Consider the following 22,194-nt stretch of genomic DNA (forward strand, 5'->3'; position numbering starts at 1 on the left):
TAGCCTGAGCATTTTGTCAGCTAGTATCCAGTGGCAACTAGCTTCTTAATAACACTCCAGTGCCTCAGTTTTGTCTCTTTTTAAAGTTGGTCTTTATTTTTTATTTCATCTGATTATTTTCAAGGCACAGAAAGCCACAAGAGAACGCGCTTTGTTGTGGTATTTTGCTCACTCTCGTTGTTGTGTTGCTTTATTCTCAAGGAGAAAAGTGAAGGTGAACATGGATTTTATTTTTTTTAAGACTAGTTTGGCTAAGTGAGAGCATAAAAGAAGAGAGCTAAAGATGACTTGAGGTTTGAGATGCTTTTGGGAACGCCTGCCTGAGATCGATTTCCCTCCATCTTTGTCTCAGTAACCCTTCAATCTATCAATCCTTATCAAATATGTATCACATCCTCAAAAACCTTCACCACAGCTGAGAGAGACTTCAAACGCATCAAAAAGAAAGCCAAAGAAAAGTTCTTTCTTACCACCTCTGTAAACCTCGCAAGGCCAGGCTGTGAAACTAAAAAAAAAAAAAAACTGCCCGAGATATGCGATCCATAGCGTCTCAAAGCTATTACTATTTATGAAAGCTCGGAAACACCAATCAGACCTGATCAAAAGTTTCATTTTGGGGAGTCTTATGGAGTGAACTTTATAAAATGCAAAAAATTTCGGGTTTATTCTTCTGATAAAAGCAACTTCGAATGTGTGAAGAAAGCAACTCCATACAATGGAGTGGTAATAAAATGTTTGTTCACAAATCACATGACAAAAAAAAATTTCAAAGTTAATGAAGCCCTAACTGAGATTATGATTGTGCGCTTCGAAAAGGGGAACACGCCAAGAAAAAATAAAGCGATATGTAAGTATTGATAGTCTCATTTTATGTACGTGTTTATTACTAATTACCAAACTTGTTCTTCGTATGATGTGGCGACAGGCTTGCAATTGAGCCAAATGAAGTCATCAAAACTGCTCGGGCACCCAAATACAAGCGAAACAGAATTAAAAGACAGAACTTTTAAGTTTTTGAAAGAAAAAAATTAAGATTAGAGCAAAAGAGAAACAAGCACACGCCCACTGATTATAATGATTTGGATATTCGGGCATCTGTTTTTATGCCGTATGTCCATGCATGGGACCGGTCTGTGGCGCAAAAAAAAAAAAAAAAAAAAGCTAATTTGTCAAAATAATATTTTTTTCAGGAGGAACAAGAGTACAGGTCATGTTTTTAACTGTTTAAATCACAAGTGTCAAACTCAAGGCCCCGGGGCCAGATCCGGCCGGCCACATGATTTTAGGTGGCCCCTGAAGGCAAATCGTCTGTGTCAACGTCAATGATTCTTCTACAAAATGTCAAATTGTTATATATCATAAATGATAACGAGATATTGTCACATTTTTTTTGTTGCCAAACATGAACAATGGTTGGACAAAACCCATTACCGTTTTTCTGATTCCAAAACTAGTTCAGAAATTTCGTATCTAAATATGATGAGGTGATTAAAGATATTTATGGTTTCACAGTCATAACGGCCCTCTGAAGGAAAGCGTAACTACAACGCGGCCCGCGACAAAATTGAGTTTGACACCCCTGGTTTAAGTGGTCTTCATATTTTTAACCATAAACAGTGACGTATAATGAGTTTATGATTACATCAGAGGATTCCGTTCTAGGTTGCATTAAAATCTGCATAATTCACAATCCAAGACTCAAATTCACATTTAAGGATTGAGTTTGTTTGCATCAAAAATACACAAAAATATAACTCAATTGTCAATCATCGCTTCATTTCTGATCCAATCCCTTTCTTGACAGTTTTGTGATGCCGCACTTTTAATCAATAATACGAATGGACGCATGCGTAGTATTGGAGCAAAATATTAATAACGAAAAGCTACGCATTTATCGGTTGCTTAGCTGTTGTCAGTAAATGGAGGAGAGTACCATTATTCACATCCTCATCATTGCACAACTACACATAGATGGATAAGACATCAGCTGTATCAATTAATAACTAATCATATTGATACCGAAGGGATGCAGTATACAGTAGTGTACTGTATATTTGTTCCAATAGTGCACAAACATATTTAAACGAATCTCTCACAAAGAGACTCTGCCTACCAGTACTACATACTTACATATTTGCTTTACGTCACAGGTGTCAAACCCAAGGCCCGGGGGCCAGATCTGGCCCGCCACATGATTTTATGTGGCCCGCGAAGCCAAATCTGGAGTGTCAATTTCCATGATTCTTGTAAAAAAAAAAAAAAAAAAAAATCTGTACCAAAATTTAAAATTGTCATATATCATAAATGATAAAGTTGGGATATTACAAGCATTTTTGTGGTGACCAAACCTGAATATTTGAAAAACACATTACCCATGATTTCTGATTCCAAAATCGATGCTGTAAATATGATGAGATGAATAAATATTTTCTGTTCCACAGTCATAACGCTCCTTTGAGGGAAACCAGAAAAACAATGTGGCCCGCGAGAAAAATGCCTTTCTACGTATTCGGAGCTCAGAAACTCCAGTTTGCGGCTTGACCCAATTCCCAGCCTCCCCACCAACAAGCACAACGGGCCATGTTTGCGCGAGGGGGTGGGCGAGACGAAGTCTACGAAGGTGAGTGGGAGACGGAGGGAGGGAAAGTGAGAAAAGAGATCACGTGGCGCCTTGTTTACCGAGCAACGAGCCGCGCCCACTCACCTCCGCTCGACATCTCCATCTCTTCCTTATCGTCTCGTTCCCACAACTCGCCTCCCTCTATTTAACGTGCGCTCTACGTTTCTTTGCACCTCGTTCCGTCCCCAGTTCATTCCTATCACGGCGGCCTCGTTTCAAGGTCGGCCCGACTTTGGGGCGTGGCGGATTTACAGCCCACGTCGCCGCCTGCCGCTCGGTGCCCTCGCTGTCAATCTCTGTGAAAAATGGAGGCGGTGGCACATCATTGGCGTGATAAATTCGAGGGCGCAGCGATCCTTTACTCCCAAACACCTTCTAGTCGCCTCTGTGAAGAGATCCTGAACGTCCCTGCTGCTAAGTGTGGTTAAAACTGGGACTGTATTAGCGAGCCAACCGTTTTATTAGGCTCCATAAAGAAGAACGGCATTAAGAGGCCTGCGCAGAATTCAACAGGCGCACAGTCGGGTAACTGCCGGCTCCAGTCCGACTGGAAGGGTTTTTACAGATGCCCTGAGTATTGGATGGAGTCATTTGCATAAAGCAAATAAGAAAGCGGCGTTTTCCACACGGGAGGAAATTGACTTGGGCGCTTTGCCAAGCAGGTTATGCAACGAGATGAGATGGAGGAGAGGGCGTCGGTGAAGCCCGTCCGTCGGTGGCCGATGGAAACCGGTGCGGAGAAAAGAAAACACAAGAAGAGCATCTGGCAGGGAGAAGAGAAGCCGCGAGCAGCAGGTACAGTAGAGCCTCGGCTCTCGACCACAATCCGTTCGAGAAGGCGGTTCGAAAACCGAATCACCCGCTGCGCGAGGAATGTTATTTCCGGGTTTTTCACGGGGGTTCGTTCGAATTGACAATAACAAAGTGCGTCGTGGGTGGGTTAGCTGGTCGGGCCGCGGGCGTTCTGTTATTTCCGGGTTTTTTCGGCGGTGTGGGAATTCACAACAAAGCGCGTCGTGGGTGGGTCAGCTGGTCTGGTCGCACGCGTTCTGTTATTTCCGGGTTTTGTTGGAGCCGTTCGAGTACCGATTTTCGTTCAAAAACCGAAACAAAAAAATCTCAAAATGTTCATCCGAAAAGCGATTTGTTCGAGAAAGGGGACTTTCGAGAGCCGAGGTTGTATTGTACTTTTTTTCCATCTTTTGTACAGACGATGTATATACCCCACATACAGTGTACAGTTCTGTACGAAATATGACATTTCTCAAGGGGTGCTATGAGATATCATCCAATTTTGATGGGCTCCAGAATAGCTGCGACTCTATTCAGGATAAGCGGTGCAGGAAAAGGATGGATGAATGTTTTCATTTGTCACAAAAATACTTGATTCATCCATGCCAACAATATAAGGTTAGAGACAGAATAATGAAATGATTTTGTATTACGTGCCAGAAGGTGCAATAATAAATCTTTAGTACCAGTCACCTTTCATAGGGCAGGATAATTCATGGTGTGAAGACAGCGGCAAAGTACCAAGATGAGGAGCTGTCATGTCATTGTAGTCTCCAAATACAAACAGAGTAGCCAACCGCTCCCTTTGAAGCCAACGATTCCCTTTCAACCTTTCATTGCTTGCCCCTCCCTTGAAGATACACGTCCATGTTTGAACGTCTCCCTTTTATGGGTCACCACAATGGTTTCCTGCGAGTACATCAGTTTTATGTTCAACTAAAGACGACCGAGTTTCACACTGATTAAATGAGCTGTCCAATTAAAGTCGCATCTTTTTGGGATGCGGGAGGAAACCGGAGTACCCGGAGAAAACCCACGCAGACACGGGGAGAACATGCAAACTCCACACAGGCGCGTTCTGGTTCTCCGGGCACTCCGGTTTCCTCCCACATCCCAAAAACCAGTTCAAGGTGTACCCCGCCTCCTGTCCGTTGACAGCTGGGAGAGGCTCCGGCACTCCCCGCGAGCCTAGTGAGGATAAGCGACTAAGAAAATTGATGGATGGATGGCTCCTCATGAGAAATAGCACGATTAATTTAGATGGTACATTATGTTACTTCTTTAACTTGTTGGTGTTTATGTGCATATTATACAAACATGAATTATTTAGACAACGCTTACCCAAATCTGTATGACAAATATTCAACGCGCTTAACCCTCTTCAAATTTTTTATTAGTAGCCGTACTGCATATACTCTCCCTGCGCAGCTTTTCCATTGTACACATTCCGAAAAGAATCAAGTTCAATATAACCTGATAAAACGGAAATGATCCATTAGCAGTGTCAATGAATTAATGTTTTTCCTTTTTTTCCCCCGCATGTACCTGATTACTTTCAATGTATTCAAATGAAAAGATGCTCACAATAATTGCCAAATCTTTTGGCAAGTGAAATCATTTCATGATAACTTTTGAAAACAAGCCTGGGTGAAGGGTGGACTTCAAAAAAAAAAAAAAAAAATCAATAAGAACTCAAAAGTTTGGAAGCTGTACAGAGCTGCGCCAGCTTTGGGCTGAAAGGTCATAACTATTGCTTTTATATATATATATATATTCAAGCTGATAAACTCCAGTTTGTCAAATAATATGTGTTCTTACTCGTTAAACTGCACAAGGCCTCGCCAACACGGCTGCTACGTTTTCAACATCCCTCCTTTGTCGGCTGTTCCCCGCACCCAAGGCCGCCGAGCGTGTCGCAGCGGCTGACATTTTGAGCGATACGGAAAGAAAGTAGGAAGATGGGAAAAACACAACATCCGCTCCCTTTCGAAAAAAAGCTACTCGACGCACAAAACGCAATACTACAAAAAACAAGGCTCCGGCGCGTACAACACAGAAGAACCCGTCTCCCCGGTCCGGCGCCTTTCTTCCCTTTGTCTCTTTCATCTCTCCATTAGCTCTGTCAATTGTTCATCAAACGCAGCAGATGACAGCGGCAGGGCATATGAAAGCCCGGCGACGCGCGAGACTCGTTTTAAAATTCATGACGGGTTAATGGTATGTTAGTGGCGACGTTAGGACTCGGTGAACTCGCGCCGCGCGCATCCGCATTCAAAACGGGCCTGCTTCAAATGACTACTAAGCAGTCCTCATTCTGGGAAGTAATTCATATTATAATTATCTTTTCAATCACAACTGAATAATTAAGCCCACTCTGTAATTATGCATCTATTTTAGACGCGTTTAGAAGGGGCTTTTGTTCACTGATTTTTGGCACACTTTCCTCTCAATATTCCAGTTCTCGGTGTTGATACTTCCCGTAAAATGGCACCTCTCGGATATGATTCGGAGTTCAAGCTAAAGATGGCGGCGGATCTCCCGAGACAGAAAGCAATTGAACGGTTCGCGCCGTTGCCACACGGCAAAAAGTTCTCGTTTGATTCCAGCTGAGCACTTCTGTAATTCGTTTAGTGACAGTTTGAGCCTGCAACGGATGAGTTCATTTGGATTTACATTTAACCCATTCGTGGGCAGCGTCCCATTTTTGGGACATCATGATTTTCACGCATTATATCCTTCAGTATATCAAAATATTGAACTGTTTTATTCTGAAGCCGTAATTTGGTATCAGGACAAGAGAGGACATTCATCGATCAAAATTAGCACTGAGTTATTTCCCTTTCCTTCCTGACCCAATATGGCTGCCTCAAGTTATCATATAACTTATTTCCTTGATTGTGGCCTGTTAGGTGACTCTTATCTCAATCAGGCAGTTTTCACAGTTTTCACAGTTTTCAAATCTGAAAAAGGAAAATGAAAGAGGATCGGCGGGCAACAATTACGTACGGACTGCTCCCGACATTGCAGGTACGCTGAGGAGTTCGAGAAAATTAGCCCTTCAGCTTATTTTGCATCATTCTCCGAGCATTGGTTGTTCAGTCCTCACCTTCTTCTGCATGAGAAGTTCGCTTGATGTTCATTCCCAACAAAAAACCCGAGATTAATAATTCAACAGGGTGTGTGTGTGTGTGTGTGTGTGTGTGCAATAGCTTTATTTTATGCCCACCGAGACCAGGTCTTCCTTCATGAAAAATTGAAGAAAAAAAAGCAAGCGAGACGGAAAAGGGACTGGAGAAGGAGTTGGAAAACCGGGTTGGGTCAAACGACACCTCGTTGCCACTGTCAAAGCTTTGTTGGTGTCCTTGTGCAGATCCCCCACCGCCCCCCCCCCTTCCTGGAGTAAACACAACCTCTCCATAACAGTGTGAGGTGGGTCTGCTCATGCATCAGAATCCGCCATCAAATATTAATCAGAGAGCAGCAGTGATTTTGACCGTGTGCTCATGCTTTTGACAGTGCGCGCCTGCTTCAATCGTTATCGGGGTAAACACGGCCGATCCAATATTGTCGTTCTCGCAAAAGAGCACAATATGATTCATCCCTCAACTTCACCGAACACACACTGTCAGATGAGCTGGGGGAAAAAAAATATCGGTAAATAAAGGTGATGGGTTTGATTTATTCATTTCTTTATTTTTAAAGCAACACCAGATACGTGAAATAGTATTTTATCCTTGGGACACGGATCAAAATGAACACCAGCCCGCGTCTTGTTCGCGCACACAAATCAGATCTGAATGCTGCATATTTTGCCAAATCTCTGTGACATTAGGCGATGTCTTTTAACTGGCAGATCACAGTGAGTAAGTCAGGCGAGCTCGCGAGTAAATCAGTCTCCGGTATGGATCAGAGGACACATCTCCACGCTCGAGCAGACGCGTTTAAAATGCCACCAAAACACCGTCCCAGATTTTGCCCTCAGTCAAATGACATCAAGTGTTCGCTTACAGGTCCCCGAATGCCGCAGTATGAAGCGAAATCGGCCCGTAGGCGGAACGCGGAGCGATCGCAGCGATAAGCGCCGCTTTTTAACTTTGTGTAAAAAAAGCATCACCTGACTTCGGACAAAAGAAGCTCGGTTACGCCGCGCAAATTGTTCTAGATTGACGGAGGTGGAGAAGATGTACAAAAATGTAGAATGCAGAGTCGCTCGCTCTGACGGTTATCGACATCCTGTGGCTAGGTAGGTGACGCTGTTGTAGGGAGCGTTTGCAATTCACTGAGGGAACATCAAGATTGGAAACCGGTAAGATGACTCATGCGGAGGGGGGGGATATTGTAATACTTGGAGAAAAAAAGTTGCCATATGCCAGGGGTGTCAAACTCATTTTTGTATCGGGGCACATTGTAGTCACAATCTCCTTCAGAGGGCCGTTATGGTGAAACCATAGAAAACCCCGAATCGCCTCATCATATTTACACGTGAAATTTGTGAACTACTTTTGGAATCAGAAATCAAGTGGAATGGGGTTTTCGACCATTGTTCATGTTTGGTAACAAAACAAACAAAAATATCTCAACATTATCATTTATGATATATGACAATTTTCAAAAGAATCACAGATTTTCACACTGATAATTTGCCTTCACGGGCCACATAAAATTATGTGGCGGGTCAGATCTGGCCCTCGGTCCTTGAGTTTGACACCTGTGCCATATGCCATAAGTTATAATACCGGATAATAAGTATTTGTGGAAAATATGGATAACATTCATCAGATATATAATATATATATTTATTTATAGTTTTCTACAATAACTGGACAACAACTGCTAGTTGGCTTGTTTCAACACGCAGAAATTTTGGGACAAGAACTAGCCAGCTCTGAGAAAAGCAGGATATAGATTTTATAATCTCCACATAATCAGCATCAGTGGCGAGCATGACAAACTTGAAGTTTTGATAGTTATCACATCTGCATACACTCTTTCTGCCTGTGTGTGTTTTTTTCTGTGGTAAGTGTGTGTGGTCAGTCTAAAGTGATTAGACGGCAGCATTTGTCATCGAGTAAACCCAAATGTTTGAACTAAATTTCAAAAATCTCAATTTAAACAGTCCTTGATTTTTGCAAACGCCAGAGTTTTTAAAGATTCTATTGTTTGGGGAAATACAACCCAAAAGTTTTGGGTGACCAATAGAGTACCGTAATTTTTCGAGTATAATGCATCCTGAAGTCTGATGCGCACCCCCAAAGTTGACCTAAAAAAATCAGAAAAACCCTTCTACCAATGTACAATGCACACTACCAATTTGCTGCTACCCATATGTGTCCTGAAGTATAATGCGCACCCCTAAAGCTGACCTAAAAAAAAAAAAAATCAGGAAAACCCTTCTACCGATGAACACTGCAAACCACCAATTTGCTGCTACCCATATGTTTCCTGAAGTATAACGAGCACCCCCAAAATTTACCCCCCAAAAAAAAAAAAAAAAAAATCAGGAAAACCCTTCTACCAATGAACACTGCGCACCACCAATTTGCCGCAATCCATATGCTCAAAATAATATTAGGAATTATCGGTATTTCTATTTTGCTAGGTTTGTACTTTTAATGCTTGTACTTGTATTGTTCTTCAAAAAACTCGTCCGTACAACAATCATTAATAATAATCTTTGTGCATGTATTGATGCAGTGATCCCATCTTCATCATACTCTGCCATCCATGGAGTTTGTGAGGAAACCTTTTTTGAATCCTCAGAGTCTTGGTTCCCTTTATTCCTCATTATTGTCAGCGCTTTGAGGAGAAGGTCCACCGTGCTAACAGCGCAGCCTCTTGCCCTCGTTCGGATACAATCTGCATAGCATCAGGTTGCTATCAAAACGAGAGCTCAAACTACGCAGAAATTAGCGTAATGGGCACTTTTAAAAACGCGAACATCTCAATTGCGTGCGCTATTTTTTTTTTTTTTAAATGATCGTACGATCGTACTACGTAGTTTCAGCTCACGCTGTTTCGCTTCCGGCTTGGTCGCGTCATCGGCGGGAATGATTACTCATTTCTTTTAAAGGCGGCTGCACGACTAGCCCTTGTGGTCAACATTTTTTTTTTTGTCTTCGTTTAAATTAAAACAAGCTCACGGGGAGTCGTTTCTGACATTTGGTGTAGTAGCAACAAACATGCTACACTAACGATCAGAAAATGGAAAGCTCCCCCCCTCCTCGCGGAGGTCAGAGTTCAGGTTTGTGGTGCATATTACCATAATATATATATAAATGTGAAACATAAGACATCGAATATCATATCAAAATTTATATGTATACCTTTTTTTAACCACTCTATGTACTTGTATCCGACTATATAATGTGTATTTTTTCTTTTTCATCCATACCTAAATATAATGCGCTCTGTTGACTCTTTTTCCTGAAAATAATTGCGCATTATTTTTGAGAAATTACGGTAGGTTAACTTTTTTTATTTCGAAAAGACAATGAACCAGGAAAATGATTTTGAGGTCGTTATTTGAACGTAGCGCCCCTGCACGTTACCTTCAACGTCATCCAGACAAACGTGCTCGTTCTTTATTTTAAGGCCTGGTTGCATGTGCACAACCCGTAGCGGTCTTACCTGAGCTGAGTGAGACCGTGTCTTTCTCCCATGATACAACGCTGACGTAGGACTCGACAGAAGCCGGGATAATGCACTTGAAGACGGCTACGCTGCCTCGCATAGCCTTCTGGTCAGCCACTCTGACTGTGTAGGGCTCCCGTGAAACTATGCACGATAAGGATATCATCAAAACACTTGACATAGTTCAAGATACTCCGTGCGTTTCATTCTTTTGTTCTCCGTCTCCACCGTTGCGGACTCACCAGCTTTAATGTGGACATCCTGACTCCTGATCTTGCCAGTGGGGTTTTCCGCAGTGCAGTAGTACGTGTTGTCATGGATCAGCTTGCTGAAGCTGGACGGCAGGAAGTTAAAGATCTGGAGCGTTCCATTGGGGTGGACGTGGCGGATGCCCGGGACGTCATAGATCTCCTCGCCGGTGGCCAGGTACCAGCGCAGTGAGGCGGGGGCGGCACCCCCAGCAGGACAGGGCACTGAGGTCCCTGTGGTGCTGGCGAATACTACCTCTTGAAGCGATGCATTGACAAAGTATAAGCTGGAATGGAGGTCCTCACTGAAAACTACAGGGACAGAAACAAAACCGGTTGTTAGCATCTTTCAGATTTACATTACTCAAAAAAAAGAAAAAGTACTTTGTGTTCTTTCTGTTGCAACTCTTGCCAAGAAGATAAGTGCAATGTTCATCTCATTTTTGATGTATGTATTTACCTTGAAAAAAACTACTCCCACATCACTCTATTAATAGGTTCATGCATGGTATCAAACAACCCACAAAGCGACCCAAGTGAGGATAAGGGATATGGAAAGTAGATGGATGGATGTTTGACTATAATGAACATCGTTACATTGGGTGGAAATCCCAACTTTGAAATACGGGGGTGACAGCATCATTTTACGGCGTTGTTTTGGTAATGGAGGGACTGATCTTCTTCTTTTCCTTTCGGCTTGTCCCGTTCGAGGTCGCCACAGCGTGTCATCTTTTTCCATCTAAGACGGTCTCGTGTATCTTCCTCTCTAACACCCACTGTCCTCATGTCCTCCCTCACCACATCCATCATCCTTTTCTTTGGCCTTCCTCTCGCTCGCTTCCTTGGTAGCTCCATCCTCACCACCCTTCTACCAATATTCTCGCTCTCTCGCCTTGTCCAAACCATCAAAGTCTGCTCTCTCGAACCTTGTCTCCAAAACATCCAACTTTGGCTGTCCCTCTAATGAGCTCCTTTCTAATTCTATCCAACCTTCTCACTCCAAGCGAGAACCTCAACATCTTCATTTCTGCTGCCTCAAGTTCTGCTTTCTGTTGTCTCTTCAGTGCCACCGTCTGTAATCCGCACATCACGGCCGGCCTCACCACTGTTTAATAGACTTTTCCCTTCATCCTGATGGAGGCTCTTCTCTCACCTAACACACCAGACACCTTCAGCCAACTGTTCCACACCGCTTGGACCCGTTTCTTCACTTCCTTACCACACTCTACATTGCTCTGAACTGTTGACCCCAAGTATTTGAAGTCATCCAGTCCGCCCCCAACGGAGGGACTGGTCTAATCCACAAAATAGTTGGAATTGTGAGTAAAGAAATATTTATGGTAATACAGAAGTAAAATCTCAAGATATCAGATAGGAAGTGAAAGCTTGGGGTCAAATGGGGCTTCGTACTTGATAGTGATCTGAAGCGTACTCCCAAATTGGTTACAAAGTGGATTACAGATGGGAGTGCCATCGCAAAACCGTGATCTCAATCCTTTTGAACCTGAGAAGCCATGTGCAACCAAGGCGGCCTATAAACATGGCTCAACAACATACGACTCAAATCTAAGTGAGCCTATTTTGGATGCATGGATTGACGAAGCCAGCAAACGTTTCTTTCTTTCTTTATCTGTTAAAAAAAAAAAAAAAAAAAAAAAAAAAAAAACAAGGACAGGCAACTTCCTGTTGGTGTCAGGTCAAAATATTGTAAATGCAGAACATGCTACACATTGCTACCACCTGCACTGCGGCTCTGATCTAAATGGCTCACAGTGACCCTCCCGAGGGATAAACATTTTACCACTTCATAAATTCCTAACAAGGTTTTAAATTGCAGACTTTTTCCAGCGTTTTTCCTGCTCGTGCAAGCTCTAAAGAAGCAAGACGCTGTCTTGCTCCTTCACTCACTCAGAGAAAAATCAACACAACACAGGAAATCAAATCAACACTTTTTTTTCCCGGCATGTTTTTTTTTTTCAAGTAACATACAGTATTTTCATTACTTAAAATATGCAAAGACAGGTACACAAGGCAGCAATTGCATTTTTCAGCAAAACAATTGAGGTACTTGAGTTAATTGAGGGGGGGGGAGAAGTAGATCAAAGATGGCTGCTGTGAAAGCTTTTGGAGCACTGGGGAAAATGAATTTGGATTTATGTCACAGCTGTTTTCATATTCGTCAGTATCACATGTGAAAAAAAGTACGCGAGAGTGACTCACTTCTGCCAGGCTGAGAGCAAAAGCCGGATTGATTTAATTAAAAATAGAGAAATTGACTGTTTCACGCCACCGCTCTTTTGCTTAATTGACTGCGTCTATTGACGCAGGTGCGTCGCCTTCTCAGACCCCCCCGCCCCCCAAAAAAAAAAACCTTAGCACCCGGCAACTTACTACTTTTGCCAACTGATCTAAAAAAAATAAAATTAATTACTGCATAGCTCATACACATCTTGCCGTATGTCGATTGGTAGAAACCAGTTGGCCACCGTCTTGGTACTCCCAAAACGTGTGGAGGACATTTTTAACTGGTTGGATTATGGAGGGGATTTTCTCAAAGTTTGGTATGTAGAATTAAAACTGGTCATGCGAGTTTCAGTTCTGGTAACATGAAGGATTTTTAATTCGACTTGGTAAGACAAAAAAGGCGAAGTGCAAAGGAAAGACATAGAACGCCGTGACTGCCAAGAAACCTTGCATATTACCTATGGCCCAATTTCCGTGACATGTTAACTTTTCTAAAAATACGCGGTGAAGCACTATCATCATATCATAGCAAAAACTAAGCTTTTTTGTCATATAAACATAAAATTTTAAGTCAATCAATTCGACTCGAAATGGGAATGTCCATGCTAAACGCGTAGTTCATTTGTTGTCTCTGCGATGTCCTATTTCAGACAGAAAATTGAAACTTGTTTCCTCGCATTTGAAAATCAAATTCAATTTGCGGAGTTCTGTATTATGAAATTCATGAAAATTTTCACAGAAAAGGTGTTTTCTTGCTTATCCACTGATGAAGATTGGGGAAATATTTAGCGCTTTTTCACAAAAAAACTGTCGTGAAGCAGAGCGTGAACAGTGAACAACAACCATAAAGAAAACTTTGTTCAAGTGAATTAAACTCATCAGAAAATTAAAAAAAAAAAAAAAAAAAAACCTCTGCAAACAAATTTTAACAGTGTCAAAGTGAATGTTTCTAACTTACCTGTGGAATGTTTTCTCACAGCCTCGAAATTGGCGATTAACGCAGTTAATGGTTGTTTTTGGAGTATCAAGATGGAGGATGGCGACTTCAGTTTTGGTGGTCAATGAGCCATCCAGTTTTTTGTTTTTTTTTTTTTGGATCAGTGCTTTTGCCCCAGAGCAAGCCTGTAATTGCCGTCATTTTTCATGAGCCTAACTGCAAGGGTGAACCAAGTGAAAATGCTCAATTATAAATTATATGCATTTATAAATGGGTACCGTCTGATTATTTCGATTTCTCTGGTCTTCAAGGAGAAGAGAGCAAATTTTCTTTGATATGCGCAGTTCAAACTGCGGCGCACTATTTCCAACATTACAGTAAAGAAAACAAACGAGTACCCAAAGTGTTCCCCTTCTTTTGTTGCATCATTTTATTTCGTGCAGCTGCGAGTTGTTTTTGATTCCGCATTCTCTGACAATTGAATGAAATAAAAAGCCCCACAAAGCAAGCAAGAAGCTGCAAAAAGGGGGACGGGGGCTGGGGGGGGATGATAACCCGCAGGCACGATTCAACTTCCTTTATTTCAGGGGGCAACCGTTAGAGTTCATAACATTGTCACGTATGGCGCGGCAAGAGGGCGAACGCCGAAGAGGCCTGGGTAATTAAAGCAGCCATCTTTTCTGCGCCCCCAGGGCGAGCGTGCCCGGGACCGGGAGATCACGCGACGCTCGCTGAGGCACAAAAACACAGAAACCGAGAGAGTAGTGCTACGGCATAACAAATATTACTCTCTAGGTTTGGAGATGGCGGTATCAATCGTGGAGTTTTTATAATGGAGAAAATAAAAACAAATTGGAAAACATCAGAAGCCTACCCTCTATTACTCTCATATTCATATTTCTTTTTTTTTTTTTTTGGGTGGGGGGCGAATTGTAGCTCATTTTCCCCAATGTTTTAGACTACGCTGGTTTGTGACGTTAAGTACCATCTGCATTTAATTAATGTATTTATTGATTAATTCATTTTCCTGCCCACATCTCAAATTTGAGTGCACATTTGTTGACAAACTTTATTATTATTATGTTTTTTTCTGAAAAGGTAAAACCTGTAGAAGCAGTCATCTTGTACGTGAATAAAGTCGTACTCTATCATGAGGAATTAGACTTTGAGCAAATATTCAATAAAGAACATAAAGATTTTATGATTCTAAAATGATTGAAAAGGTATATTTAATCAATGGACTGTGGTGCCTTGAGATACGAGTTGAAATTGTTCCTGGACCACACTCGTAGCTCAAATCATCTTTTCCCTTTGAAATTTGAGTTGACCCGGTCCAACCTTTCCCAAAAATAACGGCAAAAATGATTTAATGTACGTTTTGATGAGTCAAAATTGCACGGCATAATGTTGTACTTGATATAAACCGTCAGTAATCCCATTGAGATGAGTTTATGACTTTTCTGCTTCTGATTCCCGAACTGGTGACATCAAAACGAGGAGGGTACGGCCAGCACGATCGCACAATAAATAAACAAATCCTGCTGAATTTGGACCGAATGTTGTGAATACTCGACGTGGGACACCCTTTTTGACGACCTCAGTGGACTAAAATCATCATCTGTGTAATCTTCGTATTCAAATTGGAGCCGTATCGTTCGCGTTGAAGCTGCGCGGGATAGCCTAGCCTAGCCTAGCTCGCTAACAACAAGACACGTTTGTAATCAAATATTTGCTGAAGAAGAGTTGAGATGAGTTTTTGCAACCTTATAGGACTCATATCTCAAGTCTACAGTTTGTGCACAAGTCAAAGCAAAAAAAATGCATATATCAGCTCATATCTCGGCTCGTATCTCGGAGACCTCTTTAGTCGAGTCGCTCATATTGGAGGGCGCCACTGTTGATTTTGGTCAGAAAAAAAAAATGAGACCGAGACAGGCAGATGGCAACCATTTCGAAGTGAGTAAATGCTCCCACTTGTGAGCTGCCTGGAGGCAAAACACCATGCGCCGAAGCTAAATGACTGTCCTCCCATTTGCTCTCATGAATATTAAGCAGCGCTGTGACTGGAGAAAGGCTTGGCTGCGCGCACGCAGCTGATCCTCGTCGACAGATCTGTCCTGTGATGTTTAAGCGGCTGCGCTTAAACAATGACGTCTAAATTAGACACTTGCTGCTTCTGCACATGAGCTCACAAACGAGAAGACGGTGAGGCGCTATTGTTTTGCGTTTGTTATGAAGAAAAACATATTTATAATCCAAAGTATTGCAAAAAAGTGGCCAGTTCATTTACTTTTTACTATAAAGTATTTGGCTTTGACATAAAAAAAAATATATATATATACATATATGAAACAATAGATTATCACGTTTTAGGCCTACTTTGATCTGGAAGCTATTTTTTTTTTAAAGATTAGATCTGGATCTGATACACAATTGAGAGGTTTGCACCCATTTTTTTAATTCTCTTTTTTTTTTTTTTTTTTTAAATGATCAAAAGTTTTGAATACGGTGTATTGTGTTGTGTTGATATGTCCCACCACATCAGTTGATCAAACAAACAAAAAAACAGGTGAATGCCATTTTTAGATTTGGATTTTGTCTGTAAAGATTAGAATCATCCTAGTTTGTAGTAGCCAAGCAATTGTTGCCAGACTGGAACTCCAGGAGAAAGTTTTTAAAAGAATAATGGGCTCGTATGGTTCCGTCTGGGACCGGGACAACTTCAAAATCCATCCAATCCAAATGTAATTTTTCTGCCAATTTAAAGAAAGATCCAACCAAACTAAATGGAAGATTATTGATCAATTACAAAGATTATTACACAAAGTCCACCTCCAAAACAAATTGGGACTTCCTTGGGGCAGCAGAAAGTGGAAGATGTTAAACTGGCCAACCCACTTTCCAGTTTTAAATCTTATACAGTAGAGCAAGAATTTGGTATGCCTTGGCAAATGAATGTAGTATCCAAGAGCAACAGATGTGCCGTGGAAAACAATCCAACTTCTCTTAGTTGGAAATTTGTTTGCTGCATAATTTTTTTTTTTTTATTGCTAGCATTAGCGCTGCACTACCGTTAGCGCGTGGCTGCTGTGTCACTGCCACGTCCCAGGGATTTAGGTATGTTTTTTTTTTAGCCGGCCCTGTTGCTACTGTGTATCTGCCGTGGCCTTTACCGGTATGTTTTTTTTTTTTTTGTTTGTTTTTTTTAATGGCCCAGTTCGTGCTACCGTTTTGTTGCTTCGTTAAGCTAAGCTAAGGTATTAAAACTTTGAAAACTCTTTCTGTGTACCGTCTTTCTTTGTAAATATGTCGTGTTTCAATGTGGGCACTTGCAGCTTATGTATGTACCAAATGGTATTTCCATTACAAATGTACTGGGTGAGGCTTTTAATCAGGTGCGCTCTGTAGGGCGGAAATTACGGCAACTTTTACAAAATGAATCTTTTCCACCTGATTAGCTTGACAACAGGACTAATCAGGAACACTGATCAGCATTTACGATCAACATTAAAGTACTGCCTTTTTGCAGTTATTGTAGTAAAAATAACGGTGATTTTCCCAAAAAGAAAACTGCAGAGGGCTTTGTTGTGGTATTCCCCTTTCCTTGACCTAGTTAAGGAAAAAATGAAAAAAAGACATACTTATAGTATGCAAATACTAATCCCTTTGACAGACACGACGGTATGAATATAATTTGTAAATGCCATTCATAGTTTACATGGTCTACAGAGTTGCACCATTTCCATTTCCAAAATAATCCTGAGTGTCGTTAAATGGAAATGTTCGTAGAACAATTTGACTGAAACAAGCCGCAGATAACAGTGGAAGAGAGTCCGCCGGCGTCTCGGTTTGATTTCACCTGTAACATTTACTCAAATTGCTCGGATGTGAGAATAAACGTTATCCGCTTCCGAAAGGTCGTGTTAATGCTTTAATTATGAGTTTGCTAACCGGCACTCGGAGCACAAGATGCTTCCCACTCACAAACGGGGATCAACGAATGCATCTGACGGTTGCTCACGATTTTACCACGCTCTTAACTTTACACATTAGTTTCTCCCGTGGCACTGGAATAATCCAGGACCAGCGTTCGGCCACCGCATTGTCGCCGTTCCCATGTGCCAGTAAACAGTGAACCTCTCTGTGCTTCACTGTGATACTCAAAGACGTCTGATTGAGACTTGAGTGGATATAATCTAATCCCTTCCCGAGTAATCTAATGGTCAGCATGCATCGTCTCTCTTGATAACGTGATTAAGCAGCAGCGTTCACGTCGCCCAGATTGTTGCTGACAGAGGCCTGACTTCAGTCGGTCACGGCACATCCTGGACGGCCAACCTTATTATGTCAGCAGTCATTAAGGTTAAGGGCCTTCAAAGTAGGGGGCCGTGCGTGTTGCCTTCGTACGACCGACGTCCACCTGCTTGCAAGCGCAGGTTGCACTGACCCTAGAAACTCAAAGCGACGAGGAGAAGCTGCTGAGGAAATTCACCTGTTACAGATCGTCTTTGGCATCTAGGTCTACGCGAGCAAGATACGAGCTCTTTTTCTAAGTACATTTTATAGAATAGATTTTGTAGAGTGGTGAATATGATCCATGAAAATGATGGAAAATGTACATTATTATATTAGATGGGTAAGGTGCCCCTGGGTAAAGGTGATGTTTGCATCCCCCACTGATTGGCTGACGTGTCATTGCCTCATCAATGCAAAGCTCAAGTAGTAGCATGATCGCATCCTGAGTCCCAACGTGGAAGTTGAGATGGGAAAAATTAATTAGATAGATTAATAGATTGTTATTTGGTTGTGGTGGTACACCTGTAGAGCGATGGCCTCACAGTTCTGAGGACCGGAGTGCAAATCGGAGCCCCCACCTGTGTGGATTTTGCATGTACTCCCTGTGCCTGCGTGGGCCAGGCACTCGGGTTTTCTCGCACATCCCAAAAGCATGCATTCATTGGACACTAAATTACCCCTGCGAAAATTAGCAATGCAAAAATGGATGAATAGTTGTTTGTTGTGTTTTGGTTTTTTGGTGTTGTTTCTTTTTGTTTGCTTTAGTTATCTTTGCTACCTTTGCTAGCTTTGATGTGGTTCTGTTGGCTTCATCAAGCCGCGATCTGCAGCTCTCACTGGAGCGGTTTGCAGCTGAGTGTGAAGTGGATGGGATGAGAATCAGCGCCTCCAAATCTGAGACCATGGTCCTCAGTCGGAAAAGGGTCGCGTGCCCTCTCCGGGTCAAGGATGAGATCCTGCCCCAAGTGGAGGAGTTCAAGTATTTTGGGGTCTTGTTCATGAGTGAGGGAAGAATGGAGCGGGAGATCGACAGATGGATCAGTGCAGCGTCTGCAGTGATGCGGACTTTGTATCGGTCCGTTGTGGTAGAGGGAAGAGGAAGCTAAGTCGAAAGGCAAAGCTCACAATTTACCAGTCGATCTACGTTCCTACACTCACCTGTGGGTACGAGCTGTGGGTCGTGACCGAAAGAACAAGATCCCGGGTACAAGCGGCCGAAATGAGTTTCCTCTGCGGGGTGTCCAGTCTCTCCCTTAGAGATAGGGTGAGAATCTCGGTCATCTGGGAGGGGCTCAGTGTCGAGCCGCTGCTCCTCCGCATTGAGAGGAGCCAGATGAGGTGGCATCTGATCCGGATGCCTCCCAGATGTTTCCCTGGTGTGGTGTTCCGGGCATGTCCCATCGGAGAGAGACCCCGAGGACGACCCATGACACGCTGGAGAGACTATGTCTCTAGGCTGGCCTGAGAAGGCCACCAGATCCCTCCGGAAGAGCTGGAAGAAGTGGCTGGGGAAAGGGAAGTCTGGGTATCCCTCCTGAAGCTACTTCCCCTGTGACCCAACCCGGAGAAGCGGTAGAAGATGGATGGATGGATGGATGGATGGATGGATGGATGGATGGATGGATGGATGGATGGATGGATGGATGGATGGATGGATGGATAGTTACCCGGTAGAAGATGGATGGATGGATGGATGGATAGTTACCTTTGGTGTTTGCATATCTGGCTTTAAGAGGTTTTCCTTTCGGCGTAGTGCCCACTATGCAATCTGAATCGATTAAAATTCAAATTGGTAAACTGATGACAATAGAAAAGAATAAGTTTATTATTATTTTTCTTCAAAATCCCATTCCAGACACAACTTCACCCATTTTCTTTGAGACAGGGCCGACCAGTGTTCTGGGTCCTTGTACTCACGGCACTTTTATCACAAAAGGCTGAGAAATAGTTTCCTGGATCAATATTAGAATGCAAATAGAGTGAGTTGAAAAGCTTTTTGGCAGTGGGCAGATCAGACTTACAACCACAGTGATGGAGAACACCATTGCAGATTAAATATAAATCTACAAATGAGGCGACCCAAATACAGAGCAGTCAGCAGACCAGCGACTGGATGGTTCCCTGATCCAGGTATACAACATGGAAGCCGACTCTCATCAGCACAGTATTTGGGCCACCAGTAATTTGGACCACTTGAGTGCACACTTCACAATATCAACTTTGTGTGTTTGCATGTGTGTGCAAAACACGGTCAACGTTTATTAACTGCACTTTATAAACACAATATTTCCCCCCCTCTCCCTGCGTCTCCAGTATTTCTTGAAACATTATTGAGCACGCCTAATTACCTTACTTGCTTCTTTTCCAAGTTTAATACAAGAGCTGGGAGGGTCTTATCCGAGCCATAAAAAAATGTATCGCGCTTTTTATTTTATACGTATACTGCCGATGATGCTGTAATGATTTTTTTTAATTGCAATGTTTGATATTTCTTTAGAATTGCTGGAAAGGAGTTTTCTCTTCCATTAAACCAACGGGGGAATGATCTGTTTGTTCTGGAGAGAAAGAGGAACCGGATGCGTTTGCAATTTGCAAATATTTCGTCCGCAACGGGTCTTGCATTTGCGTCCCTCTAGCATCCAATTGGTCATGTTATTTATTTTATTTAACTTATTTCCCCCCCCCGCCATTGATAACCATATTAGGGGGGCATGGCAGGCCTTTGAAGCTATCCTGCCATCCCTATTTTGTCCAAGAGACGTCTGTGACCAGCAGCTGGTGGAGTGTGTTAATGTCGATGTCACAGCAGCTGGCTGCTCTCATCCTGTTAGCTTTTTTTTTTTTTTGCCGTGATCTCCCCCTTCCTTCTTCAAAGCCGCTACTGCCGCTGCGTGCCGTGCTCATTTTAATACTCCAGACTCATTTGAGCGTCTTTATGGACTTATCATATTAAACATTTATCGCAGCCATTTTCCCTAAACCAAGCATGTTTATTCAACACTTAGGGGACCGCAGCATGGCTCCTTTCAGCAATCTCCCACCCCGTGACAACACACTGCCTTATTTTCTCCTTTACTTCATTTCTTTCCACCCCCCCCCCCCTCTCCGTCTTGGTTTATTATCGCTCTCCGTGTGCCACGGGCTGAATAAAAAGGAGAAATATTTGTCTACACTTCCTCTCCTCTTCTCTCCGGTCATCCTTACCTCAAGTGACGGGGACTCCCGGGGACCGAAGAGTCGCAAATGTATTCTGAGCATTTTAATACCTTGAATGAATCAAATCTTAATTTAATCATCTGATCAAACAGTAATTAGCATAATCACTGGTGGGGACGGATGTTCCAGATAGAGCGGCGCAGAGCAATACTTAATAGACCTCAGCCTGACAGCAGCGTATGGGGGACACTTAGCAACATGCAAATGCTGACATGCTCGGAGATATGGCGTTGGGTCCAAATGACCCCCTTTTGTGGAGGATAATGACATTCAATTCTTCACGTCTGCTAAATGACTCTGCTCCATTCCACTGCACCACCAACTCAGCTCTTTTTTTTGACTCAACTTGCCTCATTTCGTCCCAGGCACTTTTCCGCTACAGAATACAGTCACTGTTAACTATCCATCCATCCATTTTCTTCACCGCTTATCCTCACGAGGGCCGCAGGGAGTGCTGGAGCCTATGTCAATGGGCAGGAGGCGGGGTACACCCTGAACTGGTTGCCAGCCAGTCGCAGGGCACATGGAGACAAACAGCCGCACTCACAATCACACCTAGGGGCAATTTAGAGTGTCCAATTAAGCTTGGATGTCTTTGGAATGTGGGAGGAAACCGGAGTGCAAGGAGAAAACCCACGCAGGCACCGGGAGAACATGCAAACTCCACACAAGTGGCTCCGGGATTGAACCCAAGACCTCAGAACTGTGAGGCCAACGCTGTACCAGCTGAGCAACTATGCCGCCCACTGGTAACTATTTAAAAAAAAAAAAAAAAACGACACATTGAATTGGATTGTGATTTGCTAACAATTATCCGCAAGTCATGGTAAGGAGACATTTTTTGCAAAAGTTTTCCAGTGGCAGCAACGAAACAGAGCGCTGCAGCAAAGTTGACGTAGTGAAGCAGATACTTCTGTATGGTCAATGGGCTATATTATGTATATTATATGTATACACAGTATTAAATATCTTGGGCAGCTGGGCATGATGGAGCAGCTGGTAAAGCATGGGCCTTGCAGTTGTGAGGTCCAAGGTTCAATCCCAGGCCCGCCCGTGTGGACTTTGCATGTTCTCCCCGTGCCTGTGTGGGTTTTTTTCCGGGCACTCTGATTTCCTCCCACATTCCAAAAAACATGCAACATTAATTGGACACTCGAAATTGCCCCTAGGTGTGATTGATTGTGAGTGCGGCTGTTTGTTTGTCTCCATGT

General features: G+C 42.8%; 1 protein-coding gene across 1 annotated transcript in view; it reads right to left on the reverse strand.

Moving 5' to 3' along the window:
• The window catches only part of dscamb (Down syndrome cell adhesion molecule b), a 134,422-nt gene that overhangs the window by 104,427 nt on the left and 7,801 nt on the right, over positions 1 to 22,194 (reverse strand). The window contains exons 2-3 of the mRNA XM_061826926.1: positions 10,285 to 10,602; positions 10,040 to 10,186 (exon numbers count right to left, since the gene is read on the reverse strand). Of these exons, the coding sequence (XP_061682910.1) occupies positions 10,040 to 10,186; positions 10,285 to 10,602 (465 nt within the window). The remainder of the gene's footprint in view (positions 1 to 10,039; positions 10,187 to 10,284; positions 10,603 to 22,194) is intronic.

The sequence above is a fragment of the Syngnathoides biaculeatus genome, chromosome 8 (assembly GCF_019802595.1).
Source record: "Syngnathoides biaculeatus isolate LvHL_M chromosome 8, ASM1980259v1, whole genome shotgun sequence".
NCBI lineage: Eukaryota > Metazoa > Chordata > Actinopteri > Syngnathiformes > Syngnathidae > Syngnathoides > Syngnathoides biaculeatus.